Here is a 21,627-nt window from a genome sequence, read left to right as displayed (position 1 = left end):
ACAGTGCAGGGACCTCGGTGACTGCAAGTCGGAGTACAGCAAACACTCCTCTTTACCAGGCCCCAGAGTAAACAGAAACCATGGTAACCGAGATGCATCACGTGGGCTGCCAGCCCATCCTGCATCTGATGGCTGGAAGATGTTGCAGATACCCACCAGCGGTGGGACAAGCCATGGGAACTCCCTTCCTGCCTGGAGGTAGTACTGAGCAGTTCTAGCAAGATCAGTCCTGACTTTGGGTTTCTATTCAAACTCATATTTCATTATTTAATTTTAGTTTTCAGTCTTGTCCCAGAAAGCCTGTCCTGAGTGAGATAAGTTGGAGCAAACCTCCCTGCCCTCTCCTTCCCCGTCATCTCCCGATTGATGCCCTGGAGGGAGTTGCCAGGATGCTGCTGGAGGCAGGCACTGAAACAGCAACACATCTCCTCTGGGAGGGAGGGCACAGGGCCGGTGGGCTCTGCATGTCCACAGACATCCAGCAAGGTGGTGGCATCTGGCATCAATACCCCAATTTGCAGAGAGGCTCACCTTACCCAGGGTTCACAGCTAGTAAGTGGCAGAGCTGAGATTTGAACCTGAGTCTTCATGCTTCAGAATTCATTTCCATTCTGCCTTTGGCTGAACTGGGGGCTCAGACACCAGTATGTCTGGGAGGACTGTGTTTGTCAGCTTGCCGTGTGGGGCCGGCTGGCTTGTGACACCTGTCCTACCACACAGGGGTCCAGGGTGGTTGTGGTGGAGAGGCAGCGGAGGTGGCCTCGGAGATCCTGAAGGTTTCTAGTCCTTGTGTTTCTGCCTGGCAACCTCCTTGTGTACCTCTGCTGGAGTGGTCTTGTATCCTTGCTTCTAGAAGCATGGCTTTGCCTTGGCTGGACTTTGAGAGTGGGGCTTCCTGGAGCCCCTGGCTTCTCCGTCTACAGCTGCAGCCATCCAGACCTGATAGTTAAAGCCCAGGCTTGAGGGAACACTTTGTCTCTTGGAACCTTGTCTCCTTATCTGTAAAATGAGGGATTCAGTGACTCAGTTGACAGCACCACAGTGAGAGGAAACTTACTTCCAATCCTGCTTGTGGCACTTATTAGCTGTGCACATCCAGCAAGTTACTTACCTTCTCTGTGCCTTAGTTTCCTTCTCTGTAAAATGGGGATAATAATTGTATCTACCTAACAGGATTGTCTTGAAAACCAATATGTATAAATGCAGGAAACTGTACCGAGGACAGAGTATGTGCTACTCTCAGTGTTACCTCATGTTGGGAAGTGAGTGTGTATGTAGTGGGACCTCTTACCTCTTGTGCTTGGCAAGAAGCAAATGTCCAGAACCTGCTTTTGATTGAGGAAGGGAGAAGATGGGGTCAGATAGTAGTAGGAAGAGCACGCTGGGCCCACTGTGGGACCTTGGGACACCGCCTAACCTCTCAGTCTCACTTTTGGTGGTTGCTTGTTTATTTTTGGTTATTTGGTGACAAGAACACATACGAAGATATAGGTATATGTAATACACTACAAAATTAGAGCCGACGAAAACATAAAATAGAACTAATTCTAGGCGAAAAAATGAAAGCAGATATATTGGCCCTGGGCTCTGCAGTTATTGAAATTGGCCTGCAAAGCTGGCTGTGGGCTTCCTGGCAGATAAGTGAAAAGGGAAATAGGTTTACTCCATGATTTCTTTGATGAGGGGGAAGAGGATTGGCAGCTCCTCACAAAAAAGACAGCCTTAACTGGCATTTGGAACTGAAACTGAAAGCAGTTCCTCTCACCAGCCTCATGGAAGTTCTCAGACATCAGTTTCCCCAAATATAAAACAAGGGGACGAGCCCCTGCCCCCTTGCTGCTCTGGCTGCTGGTAGGGATTACATGGGCTCAAAGAACCTGGTGCGCGCCCGGCCAGTAGTGGGCGCTGGGAGGGCACAGTGCTCACCCCTCTGCTCCTGTGGATTTCTGGACAACAGCTGTGGCCGCACAAAGTCAGGCCAAACAAGCCTGGCAGCGCCCGGGAGTAAAGTTGTGCTGTTGGAACCCAGTGGGGGGAGTTCCGTCTGTGGGAGGTGGTGGCTGCTCCATCACAGGACAGATGCCAAGGCCAGCGGGGCACTGAGACACAATGAGGCTGGAACGTGGTGTTGTGGGCGCGGTGACAAAAATGCACACGCGGTGCAGTGGGAGGCTGTGTGAGGACCATTCGGTGCGACTCTGTGCAGCCAGACATGAGTTCGAATTCTGACAGGGCTGTGGGAGGGTGGGGGGAGTGGGAGGCTCTGACAGAGGAGGAGGGGAGGCAGGGCCCCATGCACCCTCGGGTGCGCAGGGCGNAGGACAGATGCCAAGGCCAGCGGGGCACTGAGACACAATGAGGCTGGAACGTGGTGTTGTGGGCGCGGTGACAAAAATGCACACGCGGTGCAGTGGGAGGCTGTGTGAGGACCATTCGGTGCGACTCTGTGCAGCCAGACATGAGTTCGAATTCTGACAGGGCTGTGGGAGGGTGGGGGGAGTGGGAGGCTCTGACAGAGGAGGAGGGGAGGCAGGGCCCCATGCACCCTCGGGTGCGCAGGGCGGCCCCACAGTGGCCGGTGTTTTGGGCGAGGAGGCGCGTGGGATTGAGCAACCACAACGTCAGAGTGGGTGCGAGGATCCAGACGGGCACTAGAGAGGCGCAAAGCGACTTTAATCACTCCCCTTGGGCGAGATGTATTTAACAGCAGCTCAGAGCTTCTCAGCACTTACAGGTGCTGACGGGGGCATCACAATATTGTGAAATTAAGCAGGGAGCCGACTTCATTACAGCTTACCTGGCAAGGAAGCAGCCGCCTTAGTTCGCAGCGATGGTTGGATGTGACAGAGCTAAAATTGAACTTAGCAATTACGCCCCAGAGAGGTTCTCTGCGCCGTAAAAGGAAGTTCCATGGAAATCAACCCTGGTAATCACAGGGTTTACAATTAGTCAGTTACTATTAAGGTTGCCCTGTCAGCATGTCCTTCAGGGCGATGCAGGGGAAGGGATGGAAAGGGTTTTTGACTGTCTTGAGTTACCATGTGTTCGCCTGCATCGGCTTTTTTTTTTTTTTTCCATTTGTTGCAGGGACAAAAGTTTGAGAGACCCTGTGTTCATGTCATGGTGCAGGGTGGCCATTTGATGACGGGTCATTGTAAAGTCCTTTTTTTTTTTTTTTTAATTTTCATGAGCTCACACCTCTTTCCCGTGTTCAGGTTTTCTCCCGACTTGTGAAGGTGTTTTCCCAAACAGCTTCGTGCCTCTCCTTGGGGTATTGTACATGGAGAGCTCAGCTTTTTGTTGACTGCTTGTCCCAGAGGAAGGAGTGATGTGATAACATTGAAGGCTTCTAAGCACCTTTATGGCATTATTTCATTAAGCCATGACTAGACTCTTTCAACAACCTCAGAATATTGTCCCCATTTTGCAGATCAAGGCCGTGAGGACCTGGTGTGCATTGGACTGCTGGTGAGAAAGAGTCAGATGGACAGAAAGAGCTTATTGAGATTCACTTCTAAGTCGGCCTGGGGTGTGTGCACTGACCCTCTTGAATGGGGAGAAGGACACTCAATTCAGCTCATGGCTTTGAGCCCCAGTCCATTCAGCCGTAAACTGGGACCTTGTGTTCAGCAGTGTATAAGGATTAAGTGAGTTAATCCAGGCACAGCAGAAGCTCAGCACAGGTCGCTATAGTTACTAATAGTGATATTTATTGTACACTCTCTTTGTGCCAGGCATGGGACCAGACCCTTTCCATGAGTGACAGCAGCTTTGCACAAAGACCCCGCAAGGCGGTCTTAAGAAAACACGGGCTCAGACAGGGTGTAACTTTGTCCAGATCTTCTGAGTGAGTGAGGGGTAGTGCCAGGATTCAGACTCAGGCTTGTATGGCCCCCAGAGCCTGGACCTCATCCCTGCCCCGACTCTGGGAACAGCTGAATGTCAAGAAAACAAGGCAGCCTGGATGAGCTGCCTCTGTGGCCGAGAGAGAGAGAAGCATTCAAACAGAAATATCTTTTCCAAAAGGCTTCGGCTCTTCACATGAAGCTGAGTCATCTCTCTTTGTTTTGAACCATCCCCATCGAGCTGCCTCAAAATGCCCCCACCAAAAAAACCTAAAAAATGCTGAGTTCCTTCAAGGTGCAGTGGTCCCTGCCCAGCTCCACCCCAGAAGGAATTGACTGAGCAGAGGGTCTGTGGAGCTGGGACCCCCTCCACCCTGCACTGGGTCCCTTGGCCCAAATGGTTAATGGGACAGGCACTCTCAGGGTGAGTGAGTCCAGGTCAGGAAGCTGTTCTCTGACCACACATGGGGGGACAGCATCGTCACAACCCCAGAATTCTCTGTCTAGCTCATGAGTGGCAGAATCAAATCCAGAATCTTCTGGACCCAGGCTCAGCTCTCAGATCCCTTTTCCCACCTGTACTGGAGTTCAGTGTTTGATGGATAATGCAGGGACTTTCTGCACGGGCCCCCTGTCGCCCCACCTCTGCGTCTCAACATGCTTCCTCCCTTTTGTATACCCAACACTGCCCCTCCTTCCATCCCCAGCTGGGATTACACCTTTTCTGGGAAGCTCCCCCCTCAGCCAATGACCCTGAGGCCCTTAGCCAGGAGCACTGTCTCCCTTATGTACTAACTTCTCACCTATGTATTTGAGCTGAGCTGTCTTCGAGGGCAAGGGCAGTGTCCTGATCACACATGACTCTCCTGTCTGGAACCCTGCCCTGCATAGAGTAAGGACTAGGCACAGGGAACAGACAATGCTTTTGAGTGAATGAATTAATAAATGATAACTGAGGGCTTTTAGCTTCACACTTTCTCTGTAATAATCAGTTACACCTTTTGCTTATTAGAGTCTCTGGTTTCCAATTAGAAAGTTCAACATCCAAAAAGCAATATGGACTTCTTTCCATATCAGAGAATACAGATCATTTGTCATGGCTTCAGAGTATTCCATCATATAGAGAGTTGTGATTTATTTAACCAATACTCTATCAAGGGATTTTATTCTTTCTTTTAAAGAGCAACAGTGTGACATTTAAAGATTTTTATTTGAGAGAGAGCGAGAGAAAGAAATTGAGGAGAGGGTCAGCAGGGGAGGGAGAGGGAGAAGCAGACTCCCACGCCGAGCATGGAGCCCGACCGGGGCTTGATTGCATGACCCTAAGATCATGACCTGAGCTGAAACCAAGAGTCAGATGCTCAACTGACTGAACAACCCAGGCACCCCTCAATGGATTTTATTCTTGTTTCCATTTTCTTATAAATAATGTTGCAATGAAGAAATAAATGTCCATGTGAAAATGAACTTCGGCCTAGAAAGTCCTTTCCCATCTTAAGCCTATAGAAGTATTCGTGGCTGGGCTTTTCTAGAACCCTCCCAGCTTTGTGTGTGTGTTTTCAGATCTTCGATACGTCTGAAATTTCCATCTTTCTATCATAGTACAGAATCTATATTTCCCTTTCCTTCACACAAGCTCCATGTGCTGGGATCTGGGCCTTGGATCTATAGATTGTGTGTACTTTCTATTTGTTGAGCATCTGCTGTGTGTCAGGCCCTCTGCTAGGAACCAAGACCCAGACATGTGCAAGGCTCTGGAGGGTCCTGGTCATCCCGGAGCTCACAGCCTAGTGAGGAAGATGAACAATAAACAGAAATGAAAGCCATCAAAACAAATAAGCAGAAACCATTGGCTGGAGGGGTGTGCTGTGAAAAGAGTAATTCCGTGTGGGTGAGCCAGAGGAGCCCTCTCTGGGAGGGAAGGAGATCTCCAAGCAGGATGTGAAGGATGAGATGCCAGTTGTTTGAGGGTCTGGCAAGTGTGATCCAGGCAGAAGGAACAGCATGGGAAAGGTGCAGAGGCACAGACACAAGACTCTTCCTCTCTGGAGCCCTTTCTGATCCTCCCCCCCTCCCGCACCCTCCTCACGCAGAGATCTGGGCATTGGTCCCCTTTGTCACCATTTGCTACCCAGGTCCTTCTCCTTGTCACTTAGTTTATTATTGGTATAAGTGTTGAATAATGGGATTATTCCCAGAACACCTCTCGCTGAGTCCTGGATGTCCTCAGCTCTCTGAGGCTTCCTCAGCAGCCTCTGGTGTTTCTGAAATGTCCAAAGATTAAAATTGGTTTAACAGTGCCTGGCATGGTACATGGCACTTAATAGGTACTGTCATCCCCATTTTACAGATGAAGAAACTAAGGCTTAGGGAAGCTAACTGTTCCAGCAGGCACAGCTAGGATTTGAACCCAGTTCTGTCTTATTCCAGAGTCCACATTCTTCATGGAACCCTACGTTAACTGCACTTGTGTGAAAGTTAACAAGGCTGCAGGGGGATCCATAGTGCCTCAGGCCACCCCTGTCCCAATCTGATCCAGCCTTGGGGTGGGTGACCTCGGTCCGGTCCGTGGTCTGCTGGTATCAGAGGAGCGGGAAGGAACCAGGAAGGCTCTTATGTTCTTGTTTTAAATTACAAATGTCATACGTGCTTGTGGAAGAGAAAAAAAGAAGAAAATAAGACAAAAAAGAGAAAGTAGCAAATGAAAATACCCTCTTCTCCTACTCCGCAGGGTGACCACTGTTCACAGTTTGGCATCTTTGACAGTGCATATCCAAACACACACACACACACACACACACACACATACAGTTATTGTTTTTTATAAAAATGAAATCATGTCCTTGACTTTCTCTCCCAACCAGTCCCAAGTCAGCACCTGCAGACCTTCCTCATTCCATCATATCGCATAGAATATATTTTAATCTGTTCACCCGGATCCTGGTTTTAGACATTGAGTACGCCCCTCATTCTTGTCTGTAATGAGCAACATCTGTGGGCATGCACCGTGCACACCAGCACAAGGATGTCTGCAGGACGGATGCTCAGAGTCTGATTGCCAAATGAAATGGCATGCAACTTCCACATGTTGACAGGTGCTGCCAGGCTGCCTTCAGAAGCCTTTTCAGCTCAATACCGGCTCCCGAGGCAGTGTGCGTGAGTGGGGAAGGCTGCCTTCCCTTCTGCTCCCCGAGACCTGGTGTGGAGACCGCTACCAGGAGCTCCAAACACTCAGGCCCAGATTGGGATAGGAGATGGATTTTGATAAAAGAGGTTAAATAACAGGTTTTTCCATTTCACCTTATAGGAATGGGATGGGGGGCGGGGGTGCTGGGCCTCCAGCCAATAGAGGACCAAGACTTGTCAGGAGGGCTTATAAAGCTTGCTATTTCTGGCATTTTTTCTCTTTCTCTGCTGATTATGCAGCAGAATCGCACAGAGGCTGTCGCGGGCGCGTTCTCTCACTGCCAGGGCTTCTGTGGAATGAGACTCGGGCTCCTTCTACTTGCAAGACGCTGGTGCATTGCAGGTGTGTTTCAGCAGAAGGTAAGCAGCGGGTGCCATCTCCTCCTGCGGTGGAGGTGGTCAGGCCGTTGCTGCGGGGCGAAGACAGACGGTGCCGGTTGGGGGAGGCAGGCTGGGACCTGGACTGGTGCTTGTCACCTTGTGGAGTGAAGATGCTCTAGAGGGTCCAGGAGGCCTGCAGTTGGCAGCTCCTTCTTGAAAAGGCATTCTGAAAGTGGCTGGGATTGGCCCCTAGAGGGGCAGGTCTTGGCACCTTGAGCACCATAGGTGCCCAGCGTGCTTGGAAGTATTTATTTATTTATTCATTCATTCATTCATTCATTCGTTCGTTCGTTCATTCCCTTGCAGTGGGCCTGGCCAGGTGTGGGTGGGGGTTCTGGTCAACTCAAACCAGAAATGAGGATGGGGTAGTACATGGTATGATAGGAGCCCAGAAGATACCTAGAGTGAGGAGTGGGAAGGGCTTTTCAAGAGGGAGGGATGAAGAGTAGCTGGGGCTGTCACTAAGGAACAAAGTTTGAGCTGCCTTCTTCCATTGGATTTTGGAGTTTGTGGAATCAATAAAACTTCCTCCCCAAATTTGCCAGTACCACCTTTTCTTTTTGTCTATTAAGAATCTTGAAAAATAACCAGTTGGGATCTCCAGCTGCCATCCTGTTGTAAAAGCAAGGACAGCCAAAGATGAAGGAGGACGTTGTCACAGATTTAAGGGCAAACACATACACACATAATAGGTGACAGAGATTTTGAATGCAGAAACCTAACATTGATGGCATTTTCTAGCTGTTGCTGGGGAGATGGTCTTTGTGGAGGGAGTTGGCTGAGTTGGGGGTGGGGCTGCTTGCAGGTGACGGGGCTGCACCCCGCTGAGCAGGAGGCCTGACCTCTTCTGGCGCTGTGATTCATCACAGTCATTGTTGAAAAACTGGCTTTGTGCACGTGTGTCCCAGAAACAGAAACCGCCCTCTCATGCCTGCTTTCCCTTGCCTGGAATGTCCCAGGTGAACTGAGAGAGACCTAGAAGCAGGAGCTTCTATATCCCCTGTGTGATCTCCACTTTCTGCATGCTGGATCAGAGGCAAGAGGCCACAGGCCCTGTCTGCTGAGGAAGGCTTTGGAGCCAGCCAGCCACTGAGGAACTGGCCATGGAGTGTACCCTGTGTACCAGAGTCTGGGTTAAGTACTAGTTTCAGATCTCAGCTCTGCCTCAAATACAATCTGTGACATGGAGCAAGTGTCTTGAGCCTTGCAAGTCTCAGTCTCCTTATCCATAAAATGGGGACACTGCTATTTCCTTCCCTGTATTATGATGATTGTGTGTGCATGCACACACACATTGCCTAACATTTTGCCTTGTATGTGGTAGGACCTCCATAAATGTTGAATGAGTGAATGAACAAATGCTCTAAACCCTTAGCTCTGCTTAGGAGAACTTCATGGCTAACACTCTGTGTGTGTGTGTGTGTGTGTGTGTGTGTGTGCGCACAGACGTGCCCATATGGGCATAGGACCTGGGGAGCGCTCCCCCTTGTGCTTATAGCTAAAGACTCTGTGTTCTGGTTCCCTTCTGAGGGAGCTTGGATTCAGGACCACATTCTGCTACATAGCCCTGTCTGGTACCAATTTCTCTATGTCTCTGGTTACATCCACGGGCTCTTGACTGGGAGAGGAGTTAATTACAGGGACTTATTGGCTGTCTTCAACAGAACCGACTCTTATTTTTAACGCTTCCTGAACAGCTTTCTGAATACTAGCATTGTATTGGTGGGGTCTTGGGACAAGAGCCAGCCGTTAAGCCAATGCTCCTGAGAGCCCAAGGTCGGAGAAGACTTTGGAAGGGAGGTGGGAGTGGTCTTAGAAGGGAGGGTGTGGCTGGAGTATCACCACCCCTGAGTCCCCCTGGACCTGGAGAACAGGAGCTGTACCCAGGTCTAAGACTTGACTTTGAGTCCTGGCTCTGCTTTGTGTTTGCTGTGTGGTTTATTGCAGGTCACTTTACCTCTCTGAGCCAATTTCCTTACCTAGAAAATGGCAGATTATTAGAATTAAATGGGACTAGATATATAAAGCACGTGTTGGTGCTCAGTGAATAAAAAGACTCTCCCCTCTTGGGGAAGGACCCGGGGAGCCTTTGACTGGGGCGCAGGCTATCTGCGGGGTCCTAGTCTGACACACAACAGACACCTACTGAGTATTTATGCAGAGGGTGAGTGCACAGGGAGTGGGAAGCCAGAGTTATCTGTTTGTATCCTTCTGTGTAGTTGCTTTGCGATCGTGGCTAAGTTTCTTTGCCTTCTTTTGGTCTCCGATTCCCTAGGAAAAATAGTTCAGCCTGGTCCTACCAACACCTACTCTTCTGTTCCACGTTGGAAATCAGGGCTGTATGTGGAACCTCCAGTGGAGGATAGGTTCATGTTGGAAATTAATTTGCTTTCTGTGATTAGTGGCGCCCACGATGACTCTCTCCCTCCTGCTGCCTCCTGCATTTGCAAACCAGTAATTAATGGAATTGGGAGCAGAGGCAGGGACGTGAGGTTTCCTGCGGAGGCAGCTCAAGCGTAGCTGGGGCTCCCCGTGTGGCACCTGCTGTGATTGCCTCAGGGGACCCGAGGGCTGCCCAGGAGTCACCATCTCTACCCAGCCAGGGGGCCGGGCAAGTGTTCCCATGTGTGGACCATAAATGAAGCCCTGAAATAGCATAGATGGGGAATGATTTCTCCAGCTTCTCCCAGACCCTGGGGTGCCGTTTCCCAGGGAGGGTGTGGGGGACTTGCTTTTGGGTGTCTGTTGAAATGGGCATTGATACAGGAATCAGGTGGGCCTGGATTTGCAGGCTTCCCTCTCTTGATTTCTGGCTGAGACTTGAGGCCACGTACTCACCTTCTCTGGGTCTTTCTTACTTGCTGTGCAGAGCAATTGAGGCCATGGGAACAGCAGCCTCTTATAAATGGGGGAATGGTATAAAAAAGCCACTTTTGGTTTGCACATCCTTGCCCAGAGGGTTCATCTGAAGGAGACGGTGACTCTAAATGGTTCTTGTCTTGATTCATCCGCCCCTACCCCCAGACATACCCTCCCTTGTCTTGCCCATCTGGGTAAACACTGTGACTGTCCACTCCTCGGCTTACATCACCCCAGCCCTTCTCTCTGCCTCACTCCCTGATGGCTGCACCTGCAGGTATGACCCCACCTCCCCAATTCACTATTGCCTGGCTGATTGCCTGGGTGATGCAGGAGGCTCCGCTCAGGCCTCCCTGTCTCCTCCTTCCTTGTAGAGTTTGCTCTCCTCACATTGCCAGCAGGATCTCTGTGAACCACTCCCCTGCTGAAAGCCTTTTGTTGGATGGTTGCTTGTAGCCTGTTGGATCTGTTCTGATACCCTTAATGTGGCCACTTGGGGGGCTGGGGCACCTGTCTGATCTCATTTTTTTGCAGTCAGCAAGCTAGCTTCTGCCTCCTCCCTCCCAGGTGGAATCATCACTTGCTGTGCAGCTTTCTGAAGCCCCCTCCCCCACTAACCAAGCTGTGGTGCTTCTGGATTTTGTACACTCAGGCCTTTTTGTCCAGAATGTTTCCTTTACCCCTTGAACTCCTGCTCATTCCTGCAGACAGAGTTGTGGCATCACTGCTTTCCAGAAGCCTGCTCTGATTGCTCCCTCTTTCCACTCCCAACAGTCTGGGCCAGGGACCCTTCCCTGTATCCACCCCATCGTAATCCTCCCCATCAGGGCTGTGATGCTCTGGGGGGACTGATGCCGGGTATGATGCTCCTTTATCCTCATGCCCTCTAGAAGGACATATAGCACAGAGCAGCTGCCTGGGAAACATTAATTTAGGAGCAAAGGTAAATAACTCTTTGCAAGTTAAGGGCCTTCAGACCTTGGAATCCTCAGCCTGTTGTTTGATTTGGCTGTGTTACCCTGGATAAACCATCTAACCTCTCTGATCTTGGAGGGTCATGAGGACGGACCAGAGGACACGTATAACAGATTTCCTCTTCTTTCCCACCTACTGGACAGTAAATATCCCCAAAGACACTTGGAACATTTAAATGGCTGAGCAGAGCAAACCCAAAGAGGGGCCAGGCCCAGCGGCCCCCAGTACTGTGCACAGAGGAGCCCTGCACAGAACCTCAAATAGGAGCAAAAATAGCACCCACTGGGGCAACCTGCATTGCAGAAGCCACAGGAAGAAGCCGCAGGCCGAGCGGATGTCAGCTGCTCTGAGGCCCCACTGAGGCTCCTCGGATGTGTCGAGCTGTTGCAGCCCTCACGCCTGCCCTTACTGGCTTCTCTGACCACAGCCATCAGATAAGGCTGCGGAAAAAGTGCTGGCTTCCTCTCTCTGGGGAGGAGTAATCTCAGTGCCATCTGTGGGGTACACTCCATCCTCTGTTGCTTCTCTGGCTTCTCTTCCCCCCACCCCCTTGCTTATTCTGCCCACCCTACTGGTCTTCACCTGCACAGCCCCACCTTTGGGACTTTGCATGGGCTGTTTCTCCACCCCTCCCCCCGCATACTTGCCTGGCTTAGTCTCTTCCCTCCTTCCAGTTTGCCCAACTGCCCTACTGCCCCAGGCCCACCTTGACCACCCTGTTTAAACTCGCATATCCTCCCTCCCACTATTCCTGATTCGTCTCACCTGCTCACCTTTTTCTTCTTTCCATAATTCTTAGAACCTTCGCACACTGTGTAAGTGACTTATTTACTATGTTGAATGTTTTCTGTCTTCAATGCAAGAAGGAGGCTCCACGGATCTTTGGTCCTGGAATAGTGCCTGGTCCCCAAGTAGGGAATAAATACTCTTTCAGGAAATGAATGCATGAGTGAGGGGATGAGAACCAGGCCAGCAATCAAAAGAGGGTCAGGCTGGATGTGTTTGGATTCTTGTTTTATGTGCACATTCACTCACACATGTGCTCACACTGATGTCCTTAGCCACTTTTTGAGCCTTTCCTTGTTCAAGACAGAGTTGGCCTGGGGTAGGTGCTCATGAAATGTTCGTCAGAAGGAGGGGGAATGACAGGAGGGCCAGTGTGAAGGAGGCCTCGTGCTTTAGGGAAAGGACCTTGGCGAGTTCCAGGAGTGGCTCAGGTGGCATGAGAGGAGAGGTGCAGTGGGAGATGATGAGGGATGGGGCTGGAGAAAGTGGCAGGAATTAGGTCAAGCAGGACCACAGAACCCAAGGAAAGAAGTGGGAGCCTTTGAAGGATTTTAATCAGGGCAGTGATTTATGGACGATTGAGGACTGGGTTCTCCTGGTTTGTGATTAGATGGGAAAATCCAGTCTTTGCTCTAAGTCAGCTCTATGCCAGACACCCTTGGCTGTGCTTTTTATGAGGTTTCTCATGAACCCATGATGTAGATGAGAAAATTGAGACTCATGGGAAGGAGCCTCACAGAGTCCATCCTCCCCCTATGACAGCCTGAGTCATCTTTTAAAATGTAAATCAGAGCATGTTACTCCTTTGCAAGAACTCCCCAAGGGCTTCCCGTTTGGGATAAAATTCAAATCCCTTCTGTGGCCCCAGGATTTCACCTGCTTTGGCTCCTGCCTACCGCTCTGATCTCAACCTTGTCCTCCCCTGTGCTCTAGCCACGTTACTTTTCCCCCGTGTGACCCCAGGAACTTTGCACTGAATCCCTCTGCCCAAGTGCTTTTTGTGTGACAGGCCCCTTCTCCAGCTGCAGGGCTCCCCCAGTTTAACCCTAGAGAGAGATCTTTTTAAGTCTCTCCTCTCCGTCTTCTATCTCTGTAGTTCCCTTGTTTGCTTCACAGCATTTATCACGATTGTAGCGGTGTTTGTGTGTTTGCGTGTTTGTTGCCTGCCTCCCCAGTGAGCTCTGAGGTCTGTGGGGGCTGGGACTGTGTCTGCAGAGGATGCAGGGAGCTCTGGGCCTGGGTGGCCTCGATGGCTGCAGGCCCCTGGACCTGTGTGAGGAGACAAACACGTCTCCTGCCCCCCCACACACCGAGGAGGAGCACCACAATTCCTGCTGCATCTGATCTTGTCCCCACTCCCAATGCTGCCCACATTCCCCATAACGCTAAGTGCTCGGCCTAGCATTTCAGCCGCCTGGAGAATCCATGAATACACGTGGAAAGATGTCAGGTCTGGGCTCAAATCTCAGCTCATCCACCTAATGGTTGTGAGACCTTGAGCAGTTTCCTTTACCTTTCTGAGCCTCACCTTGCTTATCTGTAAAATGGGCACACAGAGGGATGGTCTCTCAACAGGGCCCTCGCACCTGCATGGCCCGTGCTTGACTCAGCTCCAAACTCTCTTATCTTAAATCCAAAAAGCTCCGCCACCAAATGTTGGTTTGTAAATATGCTGCAAACTCATTTGGCCCCAGAACCTGATCTGAACTGACACAAAGCTCTTCGTAATTTTTACTTAACCCACTTGTGTGAATATTCAAGGATTCACTGCAGAAATATGAATGTGTTTTACTGCACGTGTTACTCCAGACTGGTACTGAAGTTACTATGTAATTTGAGGGATTATCACTTCCTTTTGAGAAATCCAAACAAATTCCAAATTCTGAAGTCCCATGAGTTCTTGCTAAGGGGCTTGAACCTGTGTGTGTGAGCTGGTACTGAAGACCCTCTTGGGGCATGGGAGGGTTGGGGGGCCTCTGACAGCTGTCACAGAGCCAGAAACCTCTTGTTTCCTCTCGGTTTCTTGGCAGCCAGTGTCTTTTTAGCTGCTTGGGGTTAAGTTGGGTTTTGTTTGCTCGGGGCAGAGGTTATAGCTTGGGCAGAGTGAACTCAGGTGCTTAAGCATTTCTGATTTGAATTTAAAAGGGGAAATTTTTTTCTTATGAATCATCAGAAAAAGAAATCAGAAGGAAGCGTGTGACCAAGGAGAGGAAATTAGGGTTTGCAAACTGCGTGAGTCACCCCCTTTCTGACTCCTGGGTGATCCCTTGCTCTTCGCAGTTTTCATTCATCTCTGAGACTCTCTGTTCTATAGTTTGGAAAACACACTGGGGACTGCCGTTGTTTCATTCTGGCTCCAACCCCGCCATCAACATAAATGTCTAGCCATTTTCTAGCCATCAATATAAATGTCTCTTTTTGAATCCCTGCCACACTGGTTTACTTATTATTGCTTCATCAAATGTTTCTTCTCTGCCCAGGCTCTGCTCAGAGTCCTGCTTCCTGGTCCCCACCCTGCCAATCGTCACAGCAGCTTCTGCCTGGCTTTCTGGACAGGCTTTGGTCTTTCCTTTTCCAACCCATTCTCTGTCCCGAAGCCAGAGGCCGGCTTTCTACACCGGCTTTCTACAATGCAGCTCCCATTGTGGGCTTCAGCTCCCTAGTGTATCCCCGAAAGTCCCATCATGATAAGGTCCCGTTTGCCTCGCATTTCAGCTCTCACTGCCTCCCTGGTCAGTGCGTGGGCCCGCTCTCCAGCCCCCCAGCCTTGGTGAGGGTTGTTCCCATGCTCTCTCCCTTCCATCCGGTGCCTTCTCTCATCACCTGGCCAATTATGCTCATCCTGTAGGTAGAAGCCATCTCCTCTGTGAAGTCTTTTTACATGGCCCTTCTCTAGGCTCCCATGAATTCTGGCTCCCAGTACACTCATTACCCGCATTACAATTCCTGGTCCTGTCCCCCTCACTACACCACAAACTCAGGAGGACAAAGTCTGTGTCCCATCCATTGCTGGTACCATCTCCAGCACTCAGAACAGAAGATTGTTTTAAGCAAGACTAGGTATACTCGAGACAAAGAGGTAGGTGTAGTGAGGGGGTGACTCCTGAGGCAGGAGACAGAGGTCTTGGGTTTTCATCTACCCTGTTCCCAGCTGGCTGGCTGCCTTGGGAGTGGCTGCCATATCTTTTTCCAGTAGGCTGGAAACTGTTTTCCTTGTCACCAGTGGCGTGAAATATCCCTTTCATTACAGTAGGTGTGTTTCATGTACATTTCTCCCCTGTCATTGAATCAACTGTACATTTTCCCTATATATTTGTTTCTTGGTAGATTGCCTCTTGCCTGACTTTCCTGTTTGTGTCCTGTGTCCTTTTGTCTATCAGCATCTTGCTGTCTCTTTAATTTGACTGAAATGTTTCTGCGTCGTATATATTAACTGTCTTGTAGTTGGTGCTGATATTTTCTTAGTCTGATGTCCTTTTCATTTTGGTTTTATTATGCTTCCTTCTACAGAAGATATTAATGCATATATATTTGAATCTGTCAATCTCCCTTCTTCTGTGATTGCTTTGAGGGCTGAGGAAGTTACCCTGCTGCCATGGATCTGATAAACATTCTGTTCTGTTTTCTGATATTTCCCTATAACATGACTTTTTATACTTAACTCTTTAATCTGTTTAGAGTACATTTTGGTGGGCGGCTTGCAGTGGGTATCTAGTTAAGTAGTTAAGTAGGAACAGGATAATCCTGTCATCCCAATTTTTTAAAAAAAATAATTGGTCTTTGTCTCTTTGTTTCCAAAAGAAGAGACAAAACAGAATAGTTGTTATGAGGGTGAACCTTGGCAGAGTGAAGATTCTGGCTTTGCCACTTTCTAGCTCTGTGACCTTTGAGCAGTTGCTTAAATTGTACCATGCTTTTTCTCCTCCGTAAAGTGGGCTATCTCCCTCCTAAACTCCAGTGAAATACTGTATGTAAAGCATGTCATGTGGTACCCAGCATATCGTTAAGTGCCCTCCTTCACCATACATTTTCATACAGAGTCGGGTCTAATTCTGCACTTTCTCTTCTGTTGCCCTGAGTGAATTTCTTCTTTGACATCACTATCACACTCCTTCAGTTTTTGGCCTCACAGAAAGTTTTAGTCTCTGGCCCAACTAGGCACCCCTCCACTACTCTTCTTTTAGGGATATTGCTGCAAACGCTCCCCATTTTTTTTCAGTGAATGTTGATTCCTTCTGCCCACTCTTCACTGCAGCCCCCCTCAATGGTTTCTAGACACCCCCTACCACTTGTGCACGCACACCCCGGGTTTTTTTTTGTTTTGTTTTTTGTTTTTTACCCTCTGCTCACTCTGTTCCCTCTACCTAACAGGTGTGCATCAACTGCTCTCACCTGGCTTATCTCCCTTTGGTGCCTTGTCACCCCCAGTGTCATCAAGTCCCGGTATCTGTATTCCCTCTGGACCCAGGCTTCCCTGGAGGTCACTTCTGTGTCCAGTCCTCCGAGTCTGGCACGTGGCTGGTACATCATAGGTACTCAGGTCGGAGACTGGGGAAGGCGAGAAGCTCCCCGTGACCTTCAGCTCTGATGGCAAGTGGGCTAACTCTGGCTTCTTTTGGAGGCCCAAGCTCAGAGGACCTAGCAGTGTGGTGGTCGTAACCCTCAGCATGCTGTTGGCAATAACCGTGGGCCATCTCCCAGCCCGGGCCTCAGTTTCCTCCTTGGGTTAAGGAGAAGGTCTCTGAGGCCCCTGCTTTCTCCTACCCTGGGTGGCTGCTCTACAGTGAAGATGGTGGGTACTAAGGAGGACACGTATTGCATGGAGCACTGGGTGTTATACACAAACAATGAATCATGGAACATGACATCAAAAATGAATGATGTACTGTATGGTGACTAACATAACATAATAAAATTAAAAAAAAATAAAGTGAAGATGAAGTGGAAGAAATCACTGGCCTGTGTTGAGCCTCGGAGTTCAGGCTATTCTCTCTCTGTTCTCTGGGGAGAAAAGGTCTGTTGGGACGGAAGTTCATCCATAGTCCTCCTGGCTCCTGTGCTGCAGGGTCCTCAGGGAGAGCCCAGACTTGGGGCATAGGGGTTATATTGTCAAGAACAGAGGGGTGGGGGCGGGAATCCACCTCAGTATGCCCAACACACCGGTTCCCTTCCTGTTTTCCAGGGGAGGAGTCTGAGGATCCCACAGGCGAGGTCCTTGCCTTGGCCACAGGATCACACTGGGTGTGAGCGAGCTCGGGTCTGTGGGCTTCCAGAGCTGCGCTGAGCCACTGTTCTCTCAGCTCCCAAGTCCAAAGGCTCGTTTTAAGACAGCACTTAAAAATACAGCAGCAGTGTTTACAAATATTATTTCCTGTGTTATCTGGGACTGACAGAGGGAAGTGAACTTAGTACTTTGTCTGTGTTAGGTTTGGGGGTTAGATGCCTAAATGCCAAGTTCAGGTGACCTAGAAAACCTTTCTAGGTCAAATTACTATTTCAAAAGATTTTTTTTTTCTTTTCTTCCTTTTTTTTTTTTTTTAACCGTCTCACGATTGAACGCTGTCGTTGACATATTTCCCTTCCAACAATGCAAGCCCTTTGTGGCATGATTGAGGGCTTGTTTTGTAGCTCTGGGAGAAAATATCTCCCAAATCATCTGCTGCTCATTGTCTCAGGCACTCGCTCACCCCACCCCCCACCCCATGCCACAGTCCCACCCAACGCTCGCTCATGTGGCCTTTGGTTAATTGTCTTTGGCAAGGATCAGTTTTGGGACGTGTTCCCAACCGCGGAGGGTAGATAATTGTCAAGCACGAATACTGGCAGTCCGGTCAACCTGAGGCTCTAGACCGCTGACCGCAGCCGAGTCTCTGGGGAGGCGGCTAGGATTGGACAGCGCTGAGCCTCTGCAGGGTAGCCTAGTCGTTAGAGCGGTGACCCTGCTGGTGGACTTCTGGGTTTGAGTCCTGACTCTACCACCTACCAGCTGTGTGGCCTTGGGCAAGCCACTTCCCCTCGGTTTCCTCATCTGTAAAATGGGAGCCTGTGTAGTAGTAACTTACCTCAGGGTTGTCGAGAAGATTATATGAGCAAAAATTTACAAATCAGTTAAAGGAGTGCCTGACTTATGCAAGCATGGTGTAAATGTTGCACCAACTAGTTAAAATGAATAAATGATCATAGCAGTAGTGGATGCTATCATGTCACCCAGATCCCTCCTCATCTGAGACACTCATCCTGCCAGCTATTCAGTGTTGGCTGCCGTTGCCTGGCAGCTGAGCCTCTCTGGCTATTGCCTTTGGTGGAAGGAGGTGGCCTTTCCTGAGGTTTTCACCCTCCCCCGGGGCAGCCTGGGTCCTGAGGCTAGAAATGCTGTGGCTCCTTGTCTTAGTCTTTGACATGGCTCCAGAGCTGTCCTGTGGACAGGCTGCCACCTCTGATGTGACTGCATCACAGCTCAACTTGTCCCTCTGCCCCTCCTGCCTCCTGCCTTTACTGTAGTGCCCCCTGCCCCGCGAACTTCCCACCTTCTCTCTCAGAGCCTGTTCCCAGGACCCTGCCCTAAAACCACAGGTAGCCACCAGATGCTGAATGGATCGTGACATCCATTTTAAAACACATTTATCTCACTTGCTTGCATTTCCAGAAGCTCATCGAGGAGCAGCCTTGGGGGTGTGCACCATCCCCATCCCCCCAACTCTGCATCTGCACCATTTGTGCACGTTAGACCTGCCTCAGCAAAGTCCCCCTGCTCTGTAGGGTTGTGGTGGAATGTTTGAAGGGGGATTGGTGATTTCAGGACCCTCTTCTGGTGGGAAGAGGAAGGTCTAATTCTGGGACAAACAGCAAAACTTAAAACTGACCAAGCGGGGGTGCCTGGCTCAGTCAGTTAAGCGTCCAAGTCTTGGTTTTGGCTCAGGTTGTGATCTCATGGGTCGTGGGATCAAGCCCTGCGTTGGGCTCTTCACTCAGTGCAAAGTCTGCTTGAGGTTCTCTCTCCCTCTCCATCTGCCCTCCCCCTGCTCACACTCCTGCTCTCTCTCTCTAAAAATAAATAAATAATCTTAAAAAAAAAAACCAAAAACAAAACCTGACCAAACAGATAAAGGACCCAGAGAGCCCCACCCATTCAACCCCTTCATGTACAAAAGAGGAAAGTGAGGCCCAGAGAGTGAACGGTATTGTTGAAAGCCACACAGCAAACAGGTGCTTCTCCTTTTCCCCCCAGAGGAGGTAGTGCTTTGGGGAAATAGCGGGACCGGCTGGTCTTAGGAGTCAGACATGCAGCAGGCAGGTATGACATTACGGTCCAATAAATGCTTTCGTGCTGCCCCCAAGCAGAGGGGCAACCGGGCTCATCAGGGGCTTCCTGGAGAGGGCAGCATGGAGTGAGTGGGAGTTAACTGCAAAGAAAAGGAAGAGAAGGGAGGTGCGGGGGGAGGGGGGTAGTGCAGAGCTGTCCAGGCCTGGATGTACGTGTGAGACCTCTTGAAAAGGCAGAGCACGAGAGGAGCCCAAGTGAGGGCCAGGAGGCCACCAGGAGAGTTGGGTTGGCTGGGGACAGGTTCTCAAATGCTTTCCAAGACTTTTCTTCATTGGGAAGGATGGGGCTTGAGGGAGAGGGTCCCGGGCAGAACCAGACAGGTGCCTTGTCTTTCCTGATCCATGCTGGCCCCTCCCTGCCAGGTCTTTGCTCAGGAAATAGTTGTGGAATAAATGAGTGAACAGATGAGGGAAGGGAAGATTATGCTGGAGAAAGATGGCTCCACTGCAGTGTGGGGGGTGGGTGGGAGCAGGGACAAGCTTTGAAGACACCAGCTCCTGGTGGAGGAGGGCTCATGGCTCCGAGCTGGGAATGTAGGTCCCCATCCTCCCTCCTTCTACCCCAGAGAGGCCCATTGGCACCAGCTGAGATGAGACTGTGGGTATGCTAGGGGTGCAGGTGGGACCAGCTGAGAACACACAAGCTCCCTCTCCTGCCACAGAAGCCCGGTGGAAGGCCATCAAAGTCTGCACCAGATCTGATGGGGTCCTTGCCCTGCTCTTGGACAACCTCATTGGACCACACCCTGACCCACTTCCCAGCCTGCGCCCTCCATCCAGCCGCAGGCAGCGTCTGCAGCCCCCTTGGAAACATTCCCCCTCACAGCGGCCAAATGAAAATGTTTGTTGAAAACAACATGTGCATAATTAAAGCTTAATGAGCGCTTGTCTGTTTGGAATGTGCAATTAGATTTATAATCGGGGATGGGAGCGAGCTCCAAATGGCTTTAAATGGAGCTGAGAGAGAGGATAATTTTTGCCATAAATCTGCGGTAGTGTGGATGGTATGTAAGCAGCCATCGGCCTGCCAGGCAGCCAAGCTCTGCCCACTGGGCTACCGTGCCCATCAGCCTCTCCTGGCAGCTGCAGCTAGCTAATGGCCTGTGTGGGACTCACCAGGGGTCTTTGAGATGGTTCTGCTCTGGGTTGGAGTGGGAGCTCGAATGTGTCTTCCTGTCTGTACTCCCTGAGCTGTGTGATCAGAGCTCACTGTGGGGAGATGAGGGCCGGTGCTGGGTCCGGCTGCCCTGGTGTGTGAGGGCCTGGTCAACAAGGAGTCCTGCATCATCACCGTGTCCACCCTGGGCTGGGAAGTGGCTCCACATGTTGTTCTCGGCTGCATCCCAATACCTAGAACTCAAGTAACATTTGTCCAATGAGTGCTATGCCTCTGTACCAACCTCTTGCCTTAAGTCACTCCCCCTTCTGGGCCTCAGTTTCCCCATACCTATCACAGAGAATTCTTCTATTCACCTGGGACCACATCTCAACCAGTGCTGTCCAGTAGAAATAGAATGCAAACCACATGTGTAATTTTAAGTTCTTTAGCAGCCACATTAAAAAAAGTAAAAAAACAAAAACAAAAATAAAACAGGTGAAATTAATTTTAATAATATATTTTAGTTAAATTCATATATTCAAAATGTTATCACTTTTGCATTTAATCAATATAAATTTATTGATGAGGCATTTTATATTCTTTTGTTGTTGTTCTGAGTCTTTGATATCTGGTGTGTCTTTTGTACTTACATCTTAATTTGGACTAGCTGTGTTGCAGGTGCTCAGGGGCCAAATGTGGCCTATGACCACCCCACTGGACAGCATAGGTCTAGAAGGAAAATAAATGGTTGGAGCCAGTTGAAAAGGTTCTGCTTCCCCATCTGTAAAATGGGGATAATGACTCCTATCTCCCAGAGGAGACAGGTGGCTGGTAGCACTCCTCCACGGGAGCTGTAGCGATCACTGTCTTTTTACACTCCCTCTCAATGTGTTTTATGACTAAAACAGGCAGCACCATCCACACCAACTCTTGTCAGCAGTAGGGAGGAGGGTCCTGCAGTAGCCACAACACTGGGCTTGCTCACAAGGCCTGCTCCCAGCCCCACTGGCAGGCATTGCTCACCTTTACTGGTCGATGAGGCCCCAGGAGCAGAGTTGTGAGGTCACCTGCTCTGGTTTACAAAGCTTGGAAATGGTGGGGGTAGGAAGCCAGTATAGGCCTTTGGGGGACCAGCAGCCTGGGCTGCAGACTCAGCTCTGCCACCTCCTGGCT

The 21,627-nt window shown here is 50.0% G+C and overlaps 1 protein-coding gene across 6 annotated transcripts in view; it reads left to right on the top strand.

Moving 5' to 3' along the window:
• TOX2 (TOX high mobility group box family member 2) overlaps nt 1–21,627 on the top strand; it is a 144,526-nt gene that overhangs the window by 29,665 nt on the left and 93,234 nt on the right. Inside the window, exon 1 of one of the 6 annotated variants that reach the window (XM_019797656.2) lies at nt 7,247–7,391. The exons of 4 other annotated variants lie outside the window; for them this stretch is intronic. In XM_019797656.2, the coding sequence (XP_019653215.1) occupies nt 7,266–7,391 (126 nt within the window). In that variant the 5' untranslated portion in view covers nt 7,247–7,265. Of the gene's footprint in view, nt 1–7,246; nt 7,392–21,627 lie in introns of those variants that run through there. One more of the 6 variants, XM_011222539.3, reaches the window with a different exon arrangement.

The sequence above is a fragment of the Ailuropoda melanoleuca genome, chromosome 13 (genome assembly GCF_002007445.2).
Source record: "Ailuropoda melanoleuca isolate Jingjing chromosome 13, ASM200744v2, whole genome shotgun sequence".
NCBI classification, from domain to species: domain Eukaryota; kingdom Metazoa; phylum Chordata; class Mammalia; order Carnivora; family Ursidae; genus Ailuropoda; species Ailuropoda melanoleuca.
This window is presented reverse-complemented; position numbering and strand designations above follow the sequence as displayed.